The sequence below is a fragment of the Epinephelus lanceolatus genome, chromosome 16 (assembly GCF_041903045.1).
Source record: "Epinephelus lanceolatus isolate andai-2023 chromosome 16, ASM4190304v1, whole genome shotgun sequence".
Taxonomy (NCBI): Eukaryota; Metazoa; Chordata; class Actinopteri; order Perciformes; family Serranidae; genus Epinephelus; species Epinephelus lanceolatus.
Window position 1 is genome coordinate 208623 of NC_135749.1, and position 16532 is coordinate 225154.

At 41.9% G+C, this 16532-nt stretch overlaps 1 protein-coding gene across 2 annotated transcripts in view; it reads right to left on the reverse strand.

Annotated features, from left to right (window-relative positions):
• The window catches only part of hsf1 (heat shock transcription factor 1), a 28634-nt gene extending 12710 nt beyond the window's left edge, over positions 1 to 15924 (reverse strand). The window contains exons 1-9 of one of the 2 annotated variants that reach the window (XM_078175747.1): positions 15522 to 15924; positions 11007 to 11115; positions 8551 to 8687; positions 6453 to 6577; positions 6276 to 6351; positions 6084 to 6145; positions 4366 to 4444; positions 4166 to 4284; positions 2630 to 2811 (exon numbers count right to left, since the gene is read on the reverse strand). In XM_078175747.1, coding sequence (XP_078031873.1) covers positions 2630 to 2811; positions 4166 to 4284; positions 4366 to 4444; positions 6084 to 6145; positions 6276 to 6351; positions 6453 to 6577; positions 8551 to 8687; positions 11007 to 11115; positions 15522 to 15644 — 1012 coding nt within the window. In that variant the 5' untranslated portion in view covers positions 15645 to 15924. The remainder of the gene's footprint in view (positions 1 to 2629; positions 2812 to 4165; positions 4285 to 4365; positions 4445 to 6083; positions 6146 to 6275; positions 6352 to 6452; positions 6578 to 8550; positions 8688 to 11006; positions 11116 to 15521) is intronic. The other variant, XM_078175748.1, reaches the window with a different exon arrangement.
• Positions 15925 to 16532: the final 608 nt, after the last annotated feature.

A 16532-nucleotide genomic window follows, 5' to 3' on the forward strand; every position in this document is an offset into this window, starting at 1 on the left:
CGTTAAAGAGTTTTTTTGGGGAGTTTTTCCTGATCAGCTGTGAGGGTCATAAGGACAGAGGGATGTCGTATGCTATAAAGCCCTGTGAGGCAAATTGTGATTTGTGATATTGGGCTTTATAAATAAAATTGATTGACTGATTGATTGATTGATCAGTTGAAGGTGTGGTGTCACCTGGTGGAGGTGTGGTGGGGGTGGAGGTGTGGTGTTACCTGGTGGAGATATGATGGGGGTGGGAGTGTGGTGGAGGTGTGGTGTTAACTGCTGGAGGTGTGGTGTTAACTGGTGGGGATGTGGTGGGGTGGAGGTGTGGATGTGTGGTGTCACCTGGTGGAGGTGTGGTGGGGGTGGAGGTATGGTGGAGGTGTGGTGTTACCTGGTAGAGGTGTGGTGTTACCTGGTGGAGATACAGTGCCCTCCAAAAGTATTGGAACAGTGAGTCCAATTCGTTTATTTTTGTTGTAGACTGAAAACATTTGGGTTTGACATCAAAAGATGAATATGAGACAAGAGATCAACATTTCAGCTTTTATTTCCAGGTATTTACATCTGGATCTGATACACAACTTAGAAGATAGCATTATTTGTAATGGAACACAAAATTTTTGGGTGAGCAAAAGTATTGGAACATATAAACTTAAAACAGATTAAAGTGAATGAGACTTAATATTTAGTTGCAAATCATTTGCTTTCAATAACTGCATCAAGCCTGTGACCCACTGACATCACCAAACTTTTGCATTCTTCTTTTGTGATGCTTTTCCAGGCTTTCACCGCAGCCTCTTTCAGTTGTTGTTTGTTTTGGGGGGTTACTCCCTTCAGTCTCCTCTTCAGCAGGTAAAATGCATGCTCTATTGGGTTTAAGTCTGGAGACTGACTTGGCCAGTCTAAAACCTTCCACTTCTTGCCCCTGATGAACTCCTTTGTTGTTTTGGCAGTGTGTTTTGGGTCGTTATCTTGCTGCATGATGAAGGATCATCCAATCAGTTTGGTTGCATCTTTCTTTAAATTAGCAGACAAAATGTTTCTGTAGACTTCTGAGTTCATTTTGCTGCTGCCATCATGTGTTACATCATCAATGAAGATGAAAGAGCCCATCCCAGAAGAAGCCATGCAAGCCCAAGCCATGACATTACCTCCACCGTGTTTCACAGATGAGCTTGTATGTTTGGGATCATGAGCAGATCCTTTCTTTCTCCAAACTTTCGCCTTTCCATCACTTTGGAAAAAGTTAATCTTTGTCTCATCAGTCCATAAAACTTTCTTGCCTTCCTATTCTTCTTGCTAATGAGTGGTTTGCATCATCTGGTGTAGACTCTGTACTTTTGTTCATGAAGTCTTCTGCGAACAGTAGATTGTGATACCTTCACTCCTGCCCTCTGGAGGTTGTTGCTGATGTCACTAACAGTTGTTTTAGGGTCTTTCTTTACAGCTCTCACAATGTTTCTGTCATCAACTGCTGATGTTTTCCTTGGTCTACCTGTTCGACGTCTGTTGCTTAGTACACCAGTGGTTTCTTTCTTCTTCAGGACATTCCAAATGGTTGTACTGGCTATGGCCAATGTTTGTGCAATGGCTCTGATTGATTGTCCATCTTCTCTCAGATTCACAATTGCTTCTTTTTCACCCATAGACAGCTCTCTGGTTTTCATGTTGGTTCCACCTCTAAATGCAGTCTGCACAGGCAAAACCTATCATACCCAATCTGAAACTGAGCTCAGACATCCAGTGCTATTTATTGTTTGAATAATCAATGTAATTGGGAGACACCTGGGCAACAAAACACACCTGTCAGTCACATGTTCCAATACTTTTGCTCTCATGAAAAATGGTTGGGTTCAAACAAAAGGTGCTATCTTCTAAGTTGTGTATCAGATCCAGATGTAAATGCCTGGAAATGAAAGCTGAAATGTTGATCTCTTGTCTCATATTCATCTTTTGATGTCAAACCCAAATATTTTCAGTCTACAACAAAAATAAAGGAATTGGCCTCACTGTTCCAATACTTTTTGAGGGCACTGTATGGTGGGGGTGGCGGTGTGGTAGAGGAGTGGTGTTAACTACTGGAGGTGTGGTGTTAACTGGTGCAGGCATCGTGGGGGTGGAGGTGTGGTGGAGGTGTGGTGTTACCTGGTGGAGGTGTGGTGGGGGTGGAGGTGTGGTGTTACCTGCTGGGGATGCGGTGTTACCTGGTGGAGGTGTGGTGTTACCTGTTGGAGGTGTGGTGGGGGTGGAGGTGTGGTGTTTCCTGTTGGAGGTGTGGTGGGGATGGAGGTGTGGTGTTTCCTGTTGGAGGTGTGGTGGGGGTGGAGGTGTGGTGTTACCTGTTGGAGGTGTGGTGGAGGTGTGGTGTTACCTGGTGGAGGTGTGGTGGGGGTGGAGGTGTGGTGTTACCTGCTGGGGATGCGGTGTTACCTGGTGGAGGTGTGGTGTTACCTGTTGGAGGTGTGGTGGGGGTGGAGGTGTGGTGTTTCCTGTTGGAGGTGTGGTGGGGGTGGAGGTGTGGTGTTACCTGTTGGAGGTGTGGTGGGGTGGAGGTGTGGTGTTACCTGTTGGAGGTGTGGTGGGGTGGAGGTGTGGTAGAGGTGTGGTGTTACCTGCTGAAGGTGTGGTGGAGGTGTGGTGTTACCTGTTGGAGGTGTGGTGGGGGTGGAGGTGTTAATTGGCATCTCGTTATCCTGTAGGATGGAGTTGATGAAAGTGGTGGGGGAGAGAGGCGTGTCCACAGGTGTAGTCACACCCTCCAGAACAGGACACACCTCCACCTCAGGACTGGAGGGCTCCTCTTTGACATTCACTGATTGACTGTCTCTGCAGGAGGAACAGAAGATGATTAGCTGTCAGACAGGAAACAGAATGATTTCACTTCCTGTTGACCTCTGCAGAAATTACAGTCAGTGTAAGTTCTGCATTGTGATTGGCTGTTTGCTCAGCACTGCGTCACATGACCATGACCTGTTGGTAACGCCCTTTACAGACTAACAATGAAGATGTCCCTGTTAGCGGTCAGTGATGTGACCTCTGTCAAATAGTGACGTTCATCAGACAGTGACCTTCATCAGATAATAACCTTCAACAGTTAGTGACCTTCATCAGACGCTGACCTTCATCAGATGGTGACAATCGAATGGCAACTTTCATCAGATGGAGACCTTCATCAGATAGTGACCTTCATCTGATGGTGACCTTCATCAGACAGTGCCTTAAGCAGTTGGTGACCTACATCAAATGATGACCTTTGTCAGACAGTGACCTTAAACAGTGACCTTCATCAAACTATGACCTTCATCAGATGGTAATAATCGAACGGCAACCTTCATCAGATGGTGACCTTCATCAGACAGTGTCCTCTATCAGATGGTGACCATCAGACGGAGACCTTCATCAGATGGTAACCTTCGTCAGACTGTGGTCTTCATCAAAAAGTGATCATCAGACTGTGGCCTTCATTAGTCAGAGATCTTCATCAGATGGTGACCTTCATCATTGTGATTTTCATCAGATAGTATCCTTAAGCAGCTAGTGACCTTCAGACAGTGACCATCATCAGACGGTGACCTTTATCAGACTGACATTAAGCAGTTGGTGACCTTCATAAAACTATGACCTTCATCACATGGTGACCTTCATCAGACAGTGACCATCAAAGGGTGACCTTCACCAGACAGTGACCTTCATCAAATGGTGATCATCATCAGACAGTGACCTTCATCAGTAGTGACCTGAAGCAATTGGTGTCCATCAAACCATGACCTTCATCAGGCAGGGACCATCAGATGGTGACTTTCATCAGATGGTGACTTTCATCAGATGGTGACCTTCATCAGATGGTGACCATCATCACATGGTGACCATCAGATGGTGACCTTCATCAGACGGTAACCCTCATCAGATGTGACCATCAGATAGTAACCTTCATCAAACCATGACCTTCATCAGACAGTGATCTTCATTAGATAGTGACCTTCATCAAACCATGACCTTCTTCAGACAGTGACCTTCATCAGACATTAACCTTCATCAGACATTGGATCGCTCCCGTCCTTCACCTTGACCTTCTCCTGATGATGTCATGAGCTCAGTCTTTGTCACTGTACAAACTTTAGAATACAATAAAGTAAAAAAAAACACTGACTACATGGGAAATGGTTTGATTGGATCTCACCCTGCATCCGTCCAATCACTGATGACACTGTCAGCTGGGGGCGTGGTCAGGTCTGTGATGTCAGAGATGATTGGTCCAGAGGTCAGCGCAGCGTCTGCAGAGAACAGACTGGCTGCAGCCTGAAAACACACACACACACACACAATTCATACCTGCTCAGGTGTCAACATGGACGTGAACAGGTGAGTCAGACACGTTACCTGCATGTGCTCCAATGAGAGCGGTCGACTGTATTTGGGCATGGAGTGGGCGGAGCTAGAGTCATTGAGCATCAGAGGTCTGCAGAGAGAGAGAGACAGAGACAGAGATCGTCAATCAATCAATCAATCAATCAATTTTATTTATAAAGCCCAATATCACAAATCACAATTTGCCTCACAGGGCTTTACAGCATACGACATCCCTCTGTCCTTATGACCCTCACAGCTGATCAGGAAAAACTCCCCAAAAAACCCTTTAAGGGGCAAAAAACGGTAGAAACCTCAGGAAGAGCAACTGAGGAGGGATCCCTCTTCCAGGACGGACAGACGTGCAATAGATGTCGTACAGAACAGATCAGCATAATAAATTAACAGTAATCCGTATGACACAATGAGACAGAGAGAGAGAGAGAGAGACAGAGACAGAGATAGAGTCAGAAACAGGCAGAGACAGACAGAGAGACAGAGACAGAGAGGGACAGAGACAGAGATAGACAGAGACAGACAGAGAGGGACAGAGACAGAGACAGAGATAGGGTCAGAAACAGACAGAGACAGACAGAGACAGAGACAGGGTCAGAAACAGACAGAGACAGAGAGCTGCTGAGACACACTGAACCACAACTGGTGTTTTCTTATAGATCATTTTGATTATTAATTCTAAACTAAGCGTTGGTAGATTATTTCTTTGTTGTAACGAAGCCTCTTGTCAATAAATCTTATACCCTTACAAATGTGGCACCATTTTAAAGGGAAATAAACAGGCTTTCCAACTGTATAAGATTTAATTTTTTTTAATCATTTTATATACTTTATTAATCCCCATATATAAAATTCAATTTTTCACTCTGTTGTCAATTACACACAGGTCCGAACACACACATGCACAAACTGGACCTATACTTGCACTAAGTGGAGAGATGTCAGAGTGGGCTGCCCATGACAGGCGCTCCATGCGGTTCAGTGCCTTGCTCAGGGGCACCTCGGCAGTGCCCAGGAGGTGAACTGGCACCTCTCCAGCTACCAGTCCACGCTCCATATTTTGGTCCGGACGGGGACTTGAACAGGCGACCCTCCGGTTCCCAACCCAAGTCCCTATGGACTGAGATACTGCCGCCCCCAATATTATTGACAAGAAGCTTCGTTACAACAAAGAAATAATCTACCAAACACACATTTCCCTACTTTTTGTGCTTAGTTTAGATTATTTTATTTTATTACAGCATGCTAACTGTATGCTAACAGTACACTAACAGTATGATAACAGTATGCTAACGACATGCTAACAGTATGCTAACAATATACTAACTGTTGGCTAACAGTATGCTAACAATATGCTGACTGTTGGCTAACAGTGTGCTAACAGTATACTAACTGTTGGCTAACAGTATGCTAACTGTTTGCTAACAGTATGCTTACAATATGCTGACTGTTGGCTAACAGTATGCTAACAATGCGCTAACAGTATGCTAACTGATGGCTAACAGTATGCTAACTGTTTGCTAACAGTACGCTAACAGTATGCTTACAATATGCTGGCTGTTGGCTAACAGTATGCTAACAGTATGCTAACAATGCACTAACAGTATGCTAACTGTTGGCAAGCAGTACGCTAACAGTACGCTTACAGTATGCTAACAGTACGCTAACATTATGCTAACAGTATGCTAACTACTGGCTTACAGTATATATGTAAATACATTGTGTAGTAAACGTACAGTTTTCTCTTGACTCCCAACATCCTATTGGACTGAACCAGAGACACCAGGAACTGGATCAACTGTGGACACAGACACTTCATTATCATCATCATCATTATTGTTGTAACTGGCTCAGATAGAGGCTGAGATGACAATGCTAATATGCTAACATAATGAGTGGGTGTATCAATGTATTGGTGTACTGATTACCTTGTTGACGACCTTCTGTTGCTGAGCGTGTTTCTGTCTCAGACTGGCCACTTCTCTCCACAGAGCCTCGTTCTCACTGAAACACACAAACAGGGACACTGAATGTAGTGAGGACACTGCTGACGGCTGGACCAGCTCCACAGACCCTGCTGACTGCTGACTGAGCTGTGTTCTCACTGTTTCATGGTGATAATCCTCGAGTCAATGGTTTCCTGTTTCCCCTTCATCAGCTGGACGTCGCTCAGGATCTTGTTCACATCCTCTGCTGACATCTTCACTTCCTCCTGACGCACAGATGACACCTGAGCCACAGAGAGAAACATACTATTACCATGGAAACCAGAACAAGTCAACAGGTTAACAGTTATGAACAGTGTGTGTACAGGTGTGTTGTTCAGAGTCCTATTTCAGAAAACAGGATCAGTGAAAATTCTGAGTTTGTTGAGCCTGAAATGAAACTCTGAGTTTGTTGAACCTGAAATGAAACTCTGAGTTTGTTCAGCCTGAAATGAAACTCTGAGTTTGCTGAGCCTGAGATCAAACTCTGAGTTTGTTGAGCCTGAGATGAAAGTCTGAGTTTTCTGTTTCACAAAGACAGCTCAGTGTAACCCTGAGTCAGTTACTATTAGGGGTGTAAATCACCAGCTTCATCACGATACGATATTATATCGATTTGTTTGGATGACGATACAATGTTTGCTGATATCACAAAGTCTGTCACGATACGATTTCGATTCGATTCGATTCAAGAGCCTGTGATCAATATGATGCAATACCATATGCCCATCAAACACAATCATTTACATCAACTCACAAAAACAACTAGAATATGATTTGACCATTTTACTTCTGAGCTCTTCCAGGTATCAGGCATTTAAATGAAAAACAGTATTCTTCTGTAACAAAAAATAATAAAAATAGACCTGTTAACTAAAATGATGACACAGACGTGCTATGTGAATTTCAAAATAAAAGTGTATCTTTAAGATGACGATATGGATCGATGTTTTCATTTTGCATCGATGTAATTGGATCGTTAATCAATGAATCAATGTATCGATGTGGATCGATGTATCATTACACCCCTAGTTACTATGGCAACATACTCTGTGAAGCTAACCTGCTGAGTCACAGGTTTGCTTCATGTCAGCCTGAGGCTGAGCGTGTAGCAGGAAGTAGAAACATGGCGTGTCCTTTAGTGAATGAAGTGGTGGAGGTTGAGGCCCAGTGTATTCAGAGGCTGTTGTGTAAGGAGAAGGTGATTAGAGCCTGTTTGGATGTCTCCCTGGAGGAGTGTCTATATGAAAGATACTGTTTGACCTCACACTCTATCATTTATCTAACAATCTGTTCCACCCACATATATCACATATTACACATCCTGGATTTACATTATCATCACAGCACATTTTATGCATTGTCCTTTGATTCTTTTCTTTATAACATCAGAGACACTGAACACATCAGAGAGACAGCGGTTTGTCGGCCCGTAAGAAAAGTGTCTCTGCCTCTGAAAAGACTTTGGACCCTTGTTGTGGTTTTCCCTGGTCATAAATCACAATCCATTATCAAGGACAAGTCCTACGGGTCATCGGTAGCTTAGTGGATGGAGCGGGCGCCATAAGTATGGGAGCTTAGTCCTTGATGCAGCGGCCGCGGGTTCAAACCCAGCCTGCTGTCCTGTGCTACGTGTCGTTCCCTCTCTCCCCATAACGTTATGCTGTCCTGACATTAAAGGCAACAAAAGCCCAAAAATAATCTTTAACAAAAGAACTGCAGGTGTGTCAGTGTTAATGAGAAATGAATCTACCTGGACACATGATGAGGTCATTGATCAAGACGTCTCATATATTCAAAGATGGAAATGGTTTAGACACATGAGCTCATCACATGACATCACATCACTTCACATATGAACACGCTCTGCAGGCTGTTCCCATCACACCTCTCTCTGTTCAGCTGATGGAGCACACTGATTTTTCATGTCTTCAAATCTCTGATTCAGTTTTGGATGAAATCAGTGGCTCTGCTTTTAACTCCACTTCCTGTCTCTGAGAGTCATGTTATCTGCACTCTACTGATGTCTGTTGGTGCTCACTGTGACCCAACTTCCCTCAGGCTGAACATACTCAGAGCTGATTGAACTGATTCTGATCAGCTGCTCTGTTTCTCAGCTCAGGCTCAGTCAGCTCAGAGATCAGGATCAGAGTTTGTTGAGCCTGCTCTCGGAAACAGGGCCCTGGTGTACAAGTGTAAGGGTGTCACAGGTACTTACATTGGTGACCTTGCGTTTGATGTTCTCCAGCAGGTGTTCTTGTCCTCTGATGAAGAACGGATGTTGGAACTCGGTGTCGTCTCGTTCTGGTTTCACCAAACCCCCCTGTTCAATGTGGACCACCTTACGGAACCCGTCTGAGACAAAGAAACAAATATTTAAACATCTTTGGTTTGTTAATATATACAAATATAAACACTGCCACGATGTTTATATTTATATTAACCGACGTACAATGTCTACATTTGTATTAACCAACGTACCATGAACCAGTGTGCCATGTTTATATTTGTATATATATTAACCAATGTACCATGTTTACATTTATTATTATTAACCAACAGGACCATATTTATATTTATATATATTAACCAAAGTGACCATGTTTATATTTATATGTATTAACCAATGTACCATGTTTATATTTATATATATTAACCAATGTACCATGTTTATATTTATATATATTAACCAATGTATCAGGTTTATATATATATTAACCAATGTACCATGTTTATATTTATATACAGTACAGGCCAAAAGTTTGGACACACCTTCTCATTCAATGCGTTTTCTTTATTTTCATGACTATTTACATTGTAGATTCTCACTGAAGGCATCACAACTATGAATGAACACATGTGGAGTTATGTACTTAACAAAAAAAGGTGAAATAACTGAAAACATGTTTTATATTCTAGTTTCTTCAAAATAGCCACCCTTTGCTCTGATTACTGCTTTGCACACTCTTGGCATTCTCTCCATGAGCTTCAAGAGGTAGTCACCTGAAATGGTTTCCACTTCACAGGTGTGCCTTATCAGGGTTAATTAGTGGAATTTCTTGCTTTATCAATGGGGTTGGGACCATCAGTTGTGTTGTGCAGAAGTCAGGTTAATACACAGCCGACAGCCCCATTGGACAACTGTTAAAATTCATATTATGGCAAGAACCAATCAGCTAACTAAAGAAAAACGAGTGTCCATCATTACTTTAAGAAATGAAGGTCAGTCAGTCCAGAAAACTGCAAAAACTTTAAATGTGTCCCCAAGTGGAGTCGCAAAAACCATCAAGCGCTACAACGAAACTGGCACACATGAGGACCGACCCAGGAAAGGAAGACCAAGAGTCACCTCTGCTTCTGAGGATAAGTTCATCCGAGTCACCAGCCTCAGAAATGGCAAGTTAACAGCAGCTCAGATCAGAGACCAGATGAATGCCACACAGAGTTCTAGCAGCAGACCCATCTCTAGAACAACTGTTAAGAGGAGACTGCGCGAATCAGGCCTTCATGGTCAAATAGCTGCTAGGAAACCACTGCTAAGGGGCTGTCGGCTGTGTAAAGGCACACCTGTGAAGTGGAAACCATTTCAGGTGACTACCTCTTGAAGCTCATGGAGAGAATGCCAAGAGTGTGCAAAGCAGTAATCAGAGCAAAGGGTGGCTATTTTGAAGAAACTAGAATATAAAACATGTTTTCAGTTATTTCACCTTTTTTTGTTAAGTACATAACTCCACATGTGTTCATTCATAGTTTTGACGCCTTCAGTGAGAATCTACAATGTAAATAGTCATGAAAATAAAGAAAACGCATTGAATGAGAAGGTGTGTCCAAACTTTTGGCCTGTACTGTATATATATTAACCAACGTACCATGTTTACATTTATATATATTAACCAACGTGACCATGTTTATATTTGTATATATTAACCAATGTACCAGGTTTATATTTGTATATATTAACCAAAGTACCATGTTTATATTTATATATATTAACCAATGTACCATGTTTATATTTGTATATATTAACCAAAGTACCATGTTTATATTTATATATATTAACCAACGTACCATGTTTATATTTATATATATTAACCAAAGTACCATGTTTATATTTATATATATTAACCAATGTACTATGTTTATATTTATATATATTAACCAACGTACCATGTTTATATTTATATATATATTAACCAACATGACCATGTTTATATTTGTATATATTAACCAAAGTACCATGTTCATATTTATATATATTAACCAACATACTATGTTTATATTTATATATATTAACCAAAGTACCATGTTTATATTTGTATATATTAACCAATGTACCATGTTTATATTTGTATATATATTAACCAATGTACCATGTTTATATTTGTATATATTAACCAACGTACCATGTTTATATTTATATATATTAACCAACGTACCATGTTTATATTTATATATATTAACCAAAGTACCATGTTTATATTTGTATATATTAACCAACGTGACCATGTTTATATTTATATATATTAACCAACGTACCATGTTTATATTTATATATATTAACCAACGTGACCATGTTTATATTTGTATATATTAACCAACGTGACCATGTTTATAACATTGGTTAGTATTAAACAAATATAAACATGTATAAATATAAAGGTTGTTTATACTCACACATGTTGAGCTGTCGGATGAAACTCGCCATGTTGTTGTGTTTGAAGAACTTTGGTAAAACTTCTTTAGAGAATCGACCCTGATCGAACACATGGAAACTGGTTCCACTCTGAAACACATAGAACATTCAGAGAACATTCAGAGAACGCTCAGAGAACACTCAAAGAACATTCAGAGAACACTGAGAGAGCATTCAGAGAACACTGAGAGAACACTCAGAACATTCAGAGAACACTGAGAGAACACTCAGAGAACACTGAGAGAGCATTCAGAGAACACTGAGAGAGCATTCAGAGAACACTAAAAGAAAACTCAGAGAACACTCAAAGAACATTCAGAGAACACTGAGAGAACACTCAGAGAACACTCAGAGAACACTCAGAGAACATTCAGAGAACACTCAGAGAACATTCAGAGAACACTCACACTAACTGGTGTCAAACTGTATCTAACTGGTGTCAAACTGGATCTACCTGGTGTCTGACTGGATCAGGGCCCGTATTCACAAAGAATCCTAAGACTAAGAGTAGCTCTTAGTGACGTCATTCTAAGAAAAATCTTAGAATTCCTCAGATTCTAAGATTTTTCTTAGAATTTTCCCTTGGTAAGATAAAAGTTATTCACAAAGCATCTTAGGCCTTAAGAGAGCTCCTAAAGTGAAAAACTGTTAAGAGGAGGGAGGAGGACTTTTAAGAAGCCTAAGAGTGTCTTAAACAGAGAAGATGGCGGAAAGACAGAGAGGAAGGAGAGATATTCTCCGTATATTGAACGACAGTGATTTAATAAGACGCTACCGGCTTGATCATGCAGGGATAATGTTTGTGGTTGACCTCATCAGGGATGAGCTTACTTTTCCCACCCAGTGTAGAAACGCAATAACGCCTGCTTTGGATTGCAGCACGTACCAGCGCTTCTCACACTCATCGCTTGTGCGTAAAAGGAGAGGGAACGACGCATTGATTTGTCGGGCCTTGTGCCGTGATCCCGGGACCGAATTTCCCTCTTAAAACTCATTTGTTCTCCTCCATGAGCTGTGCCAACAGCAGGCACTGCTCTTCTGTCCAGTTCGGTTTTCTCATTATTTTTTTCTCCATTTCATTCGTTGTTTTGGTCATTCTGCCAAATCAAACCGCTTTTTACAAGGAGGCCAGCAAACACAGTAACTGCTGACAGCTGAGTCTGCGTCCACCATTAATATCAAATAGATTAAGTAGTAAAATTACCAGCATGGCGAGTAAACATAACAATAAGCAAATTAATATAATAATCGGCATGTGAATGAGGTACGTTCAAACATTTTGAAGCTGTGTAACAATTAATTTAATTTTGCTGAGTTTCATCATCATGACATGAAATTATTTTCACGATTACACATTTCTTAATACAGTCTACGTTCTATGATCGGTTCATTTCACTGTCCATTCATTACTAGGAGCGCATTTTTTTTTTTCTTCTTTTTTTCCTTTTTGTAACAACCAATCACAGCTTTTAAAAGACTGCGTCAACCACACCTCCTCACTAAGATAAAAGTTTCTGTCCCCTCCTTGCTCAGAGTTGCTCTCAGAAACTTCCTGAATCACTCTTAAACTAAGATTCCTTGCTAGGAAGTTTTAGGCTAAGTTAGGAGCTCTCTGAGAGGACTCTGAGAATCTTTGTGAATACGGACACTGGTGTCTAACTGAATCTAACTGGTGTCCGACTGAATCTAACTGGTGTCTAACTAATCTAACTGGTGTCTAACTGAATCTAACCGAATCTAACTGGTGTCTAACTGAATCTAACTGGTGTCTGACTGAATCTAACTGGTGTCTAACTAATCTAACTGGTGTCTAACTGAATCTAACTGGTGTCTGACTGAATCTAACTGGTGTCTAACTAATCTAACTGGTGTCTAACTGGATCTAACTGGTGTCTAACTGGATCTAACTGGTGTCTAACTGGATCTACCTGGTGTCTAACTGAATCTAACTGGTGTCTAACTGGATCTACCTGGTGTCTGACTGAATCTGACTGGTGTCTAACTGAATCTAACTGGTGTCTGACTGAATCTAACTGGTGTCGAACTGAATCTAACTGGTGTCTGACTGAATCTAACTGGTGTCTAACTGAATCTAACTGGTGTCGAACTGAATCTAACTGGTGTCTGACTGAATCTAACTGGTGTCTAACTGAATTTAACTGGTGTCTGACTGGATCTAACTGGTGTCTAACTAATCTAACTGGTGTCTAACTGAATCTAACTGGTGTCGAACTGAATCTAACTGGTGTCTGGTAAGCAGATCAGGAGCCAGAGCCTTCAGCTATCAGGCTCCTCTCCTGTGGAATCATCTTCCTGTTACGGTCCGGGAGGCAGACACCGTCTCCACATTTAAGACTAGACTTAAGACTTTCCTCTTTGATAAAGCTTATAGTTAGGGCTGGCTCAGGCTTGCCCTGTACCAGCCCCTAGTTAGGCTGACTTAGGCCTAGTCTGCCGGAGGACACCCTATAATACACCGGGCTCCCTCTCTCTCTCTCTCTCTCTCTCTCTCTCTCTCTCTCTCTCTCACTCTCATCCTATTACTGTATCTTGCTAACTCGGCCATTCTGGATGTCACTAACTCGGCTTCTTCTCCGGAGCCTTTGTGCTCCACTGTCTCTCAGATTAACTCATATCACAGCGGTGCCTGGACAGTGTGACGTGTGTGGTTGTGCTGCTGCCGTGGTCCTGCCAGATGCCTCCTGCTGCTGCTGCCATCATTAGTCATTAGTCATACTTCTACTGTTATTATACACATATGACTATTGTCACACATGTATACTGCCAGATATTAATACATACTTTCAACATATTGTACCACAGTAGCCAGAACTATAACTATAATATTATTACTTTCATTAATGTTGTTGTAAGCTACTGTCATTACCTGCATCTCTCTCTCTCTCTCTCTCTCTCTGTCTCATTGTGTCATATGGATTACTGTTAATTTATTATGCTGATCTGTTCTGTACGACATCTATTGCACGTCTGTCCGTCCTGGAAGAGGGATCCCTCCTCAGTTGCTCTTCCTGAGGTTTCTACCGTTTTTTTTTTCCCTGTTAAAGGGGTTTTTTTTGGGGAGTTTTTCCTGATCAGCTGTGAGGGTCATAAGGACAGAGGGATGTCATATGCTGTAAAGCCCTGTGAGGCAAATTGTGATTTGTGATATTGGGCTTTATAAATAAAATTGAAAATTGAATTGAATTGTCTGACTGGATCTAACTGGTGTCTAACTGAATCTAACTGGTGTCTGACTGAATCTAACTGGTCTCTGACTGAATCTAACTGGTGTCGAACTGAATCTAACTGGTGTCTGACTGGATCTAACTGGTGTCTAACTGAATCTAACTGGTGTCTGACTCAATCTAACTGGTGTCTGACTGAATCTAACTGGTGTCGAACTGAATCTAATTGGTGTCTGACTGGATCTAACTGGTGTCTAACTGAATCTAACTGGTGTCCGACTGAATCTAACTGGTCTCTGACTGAATCTAACTGGTGTCGAACTGAATCTAACTGGTGTCTGACTGGATCTAACTGGTGTCTAACTGAATCTAACTGGTGTCTGACTCAATCTAACTGGTGTCTGACTGAATCTAACTGGTGTCGAACTGAATCTAACTGGTGTCTGACTGGATCTAACTGGTGTCTAACTGAATCTAACTGGTGTCTGACTGAATCTAACTGGTCTCTGACTGGATCTAACTGGTGTCGAACTGAATCTAACTGGTGTCTGACTGGATCTAACTGGTGTCTAACTGAATCTAACTGGTGTCTGACTCAATCTAACTGGTCTCTGACTGAATCTAACTGGTGTCGAACTGAATCTAACTGGTGTCTGACTGGATCTAACTGGTGTCTAACTGAATCTAACTGGTGTCTGACTCAATCTAACTGGTGTCTGACTGAATCTAACTGGTGTCGAACTGAATCTAACTGGTGTCTGACTGGATCTAACTGGTGTCTAACTGAATCTAACTGGTGTCTGACTGAATCTAACTGGTCTCTGACTGGATCTAACTGGTGTCGAACTGAATCTAACTGGTGTCTGACTGGATCTAACTGGTGTCGAACTGAATCTAACTGGTGTCTGACTCAATCTAACTGGTGTCGAACTGAAATTAACTGGTGTCTAACTGGATCTAACTGGTGTCTAACTGAATCTAACTGGTGTCGAACTGAATCTAACTGGTGTCTGACTGAATCTAACTGGTGTCTGACTGAATCTAACTGGTGTCTGACTGGATCTAACTGGTGTCGAACTGAATCTAACTGGTGTCTGACTGAATCTAACTGGTGTCTAACTGAATCTAACTGGTGTCAAACTGAATCTAACTGGTGTCTAACTGGATCTAACTGGTGTCAAACTGGATCTAAATGGTGTCTAACTGGATCTAACTGGTGTCAAACTGGTCTTCTCTATAAATCAACTGTCCTCTGTGGGACTCAACCTGCTAACTGTGCTAAGCTAAGGTACGCTAAGATAATGTGCTCACCGGGCTCCAGCAGATGAGCGGGTCGGTGTCCGGGTCCTCCACCAGGGTCCACAGTTTGGTGAGGAAGGCCGGGACGTTACCGCCGCCCAGCACCGCACCCCCTCCTCCACCGGGATACTCCATCGGTGAGACACAAATCAAACACACACCGCTAATCGGAGCTAACGATGCTAACAGTTAGCTGTAGAGCCAAACAAAGTGCGCCACGGGTCCGGACTGCGGTCTGATCGTGGTCACACAGGACTGGTCCGGGTCCTGAACTCTGCCGGTCTCTGCTGGTCCTCAGATGGTCCGTTATAACCGGGTTATATTCAACTAAAAACCAAAAACACAAGAAATCTAACCACTCAGACAACTGCGTAACGAGATTGCTGTCGCATCCGTGATGACGTAGTGGTAGCAACGAAGCGTCAACGTCCTGTCGCGTAGTGACGTCAGCAGGTGTAATCTGGATTATTTCATTTAGAGAGTATTTTTAGTTTCAGGAGGAGGAACAGGCGCGTCACCAGACACTTTTCACTGGGGCACGTGCCTCGGTCAACACGCGCTGTGCACCTGTAAAAAGTCCCAGTCAAATTTCATAAATAAACCTTTTTTTACTGAATATCCGCAGGACTCCACTGTGACTGATGTGTCGAGGAAGAAGAGCATGGGCACAATTTCTTCCTACTTCAGCCAGTAGTGATGGGAATTCCGGCTCTTTTTAGAGAGCCGGTTCTTTCGGTTCCCAAGTGGCTCCTCAGATTTTTGTTGCTTAAATTAATTTATTTTCAACAATAATGTAAAATAAATTACTAATGTAAAGAAAATACATTATATCAAATGTTTATTACTTATATGGCTTTATATACTCTACAGAGCGCTACAAAAATAAATTATAAAGTACAAAAAACTTTTAATTATTTTAAACTTTTAGCTTTTTACTATTAAACATTTGACTATCCTAAACTTGTAACTATTTACAGTGAAACAACATAGAGAAGTTCACAGAATCACACAACAGAATATAAC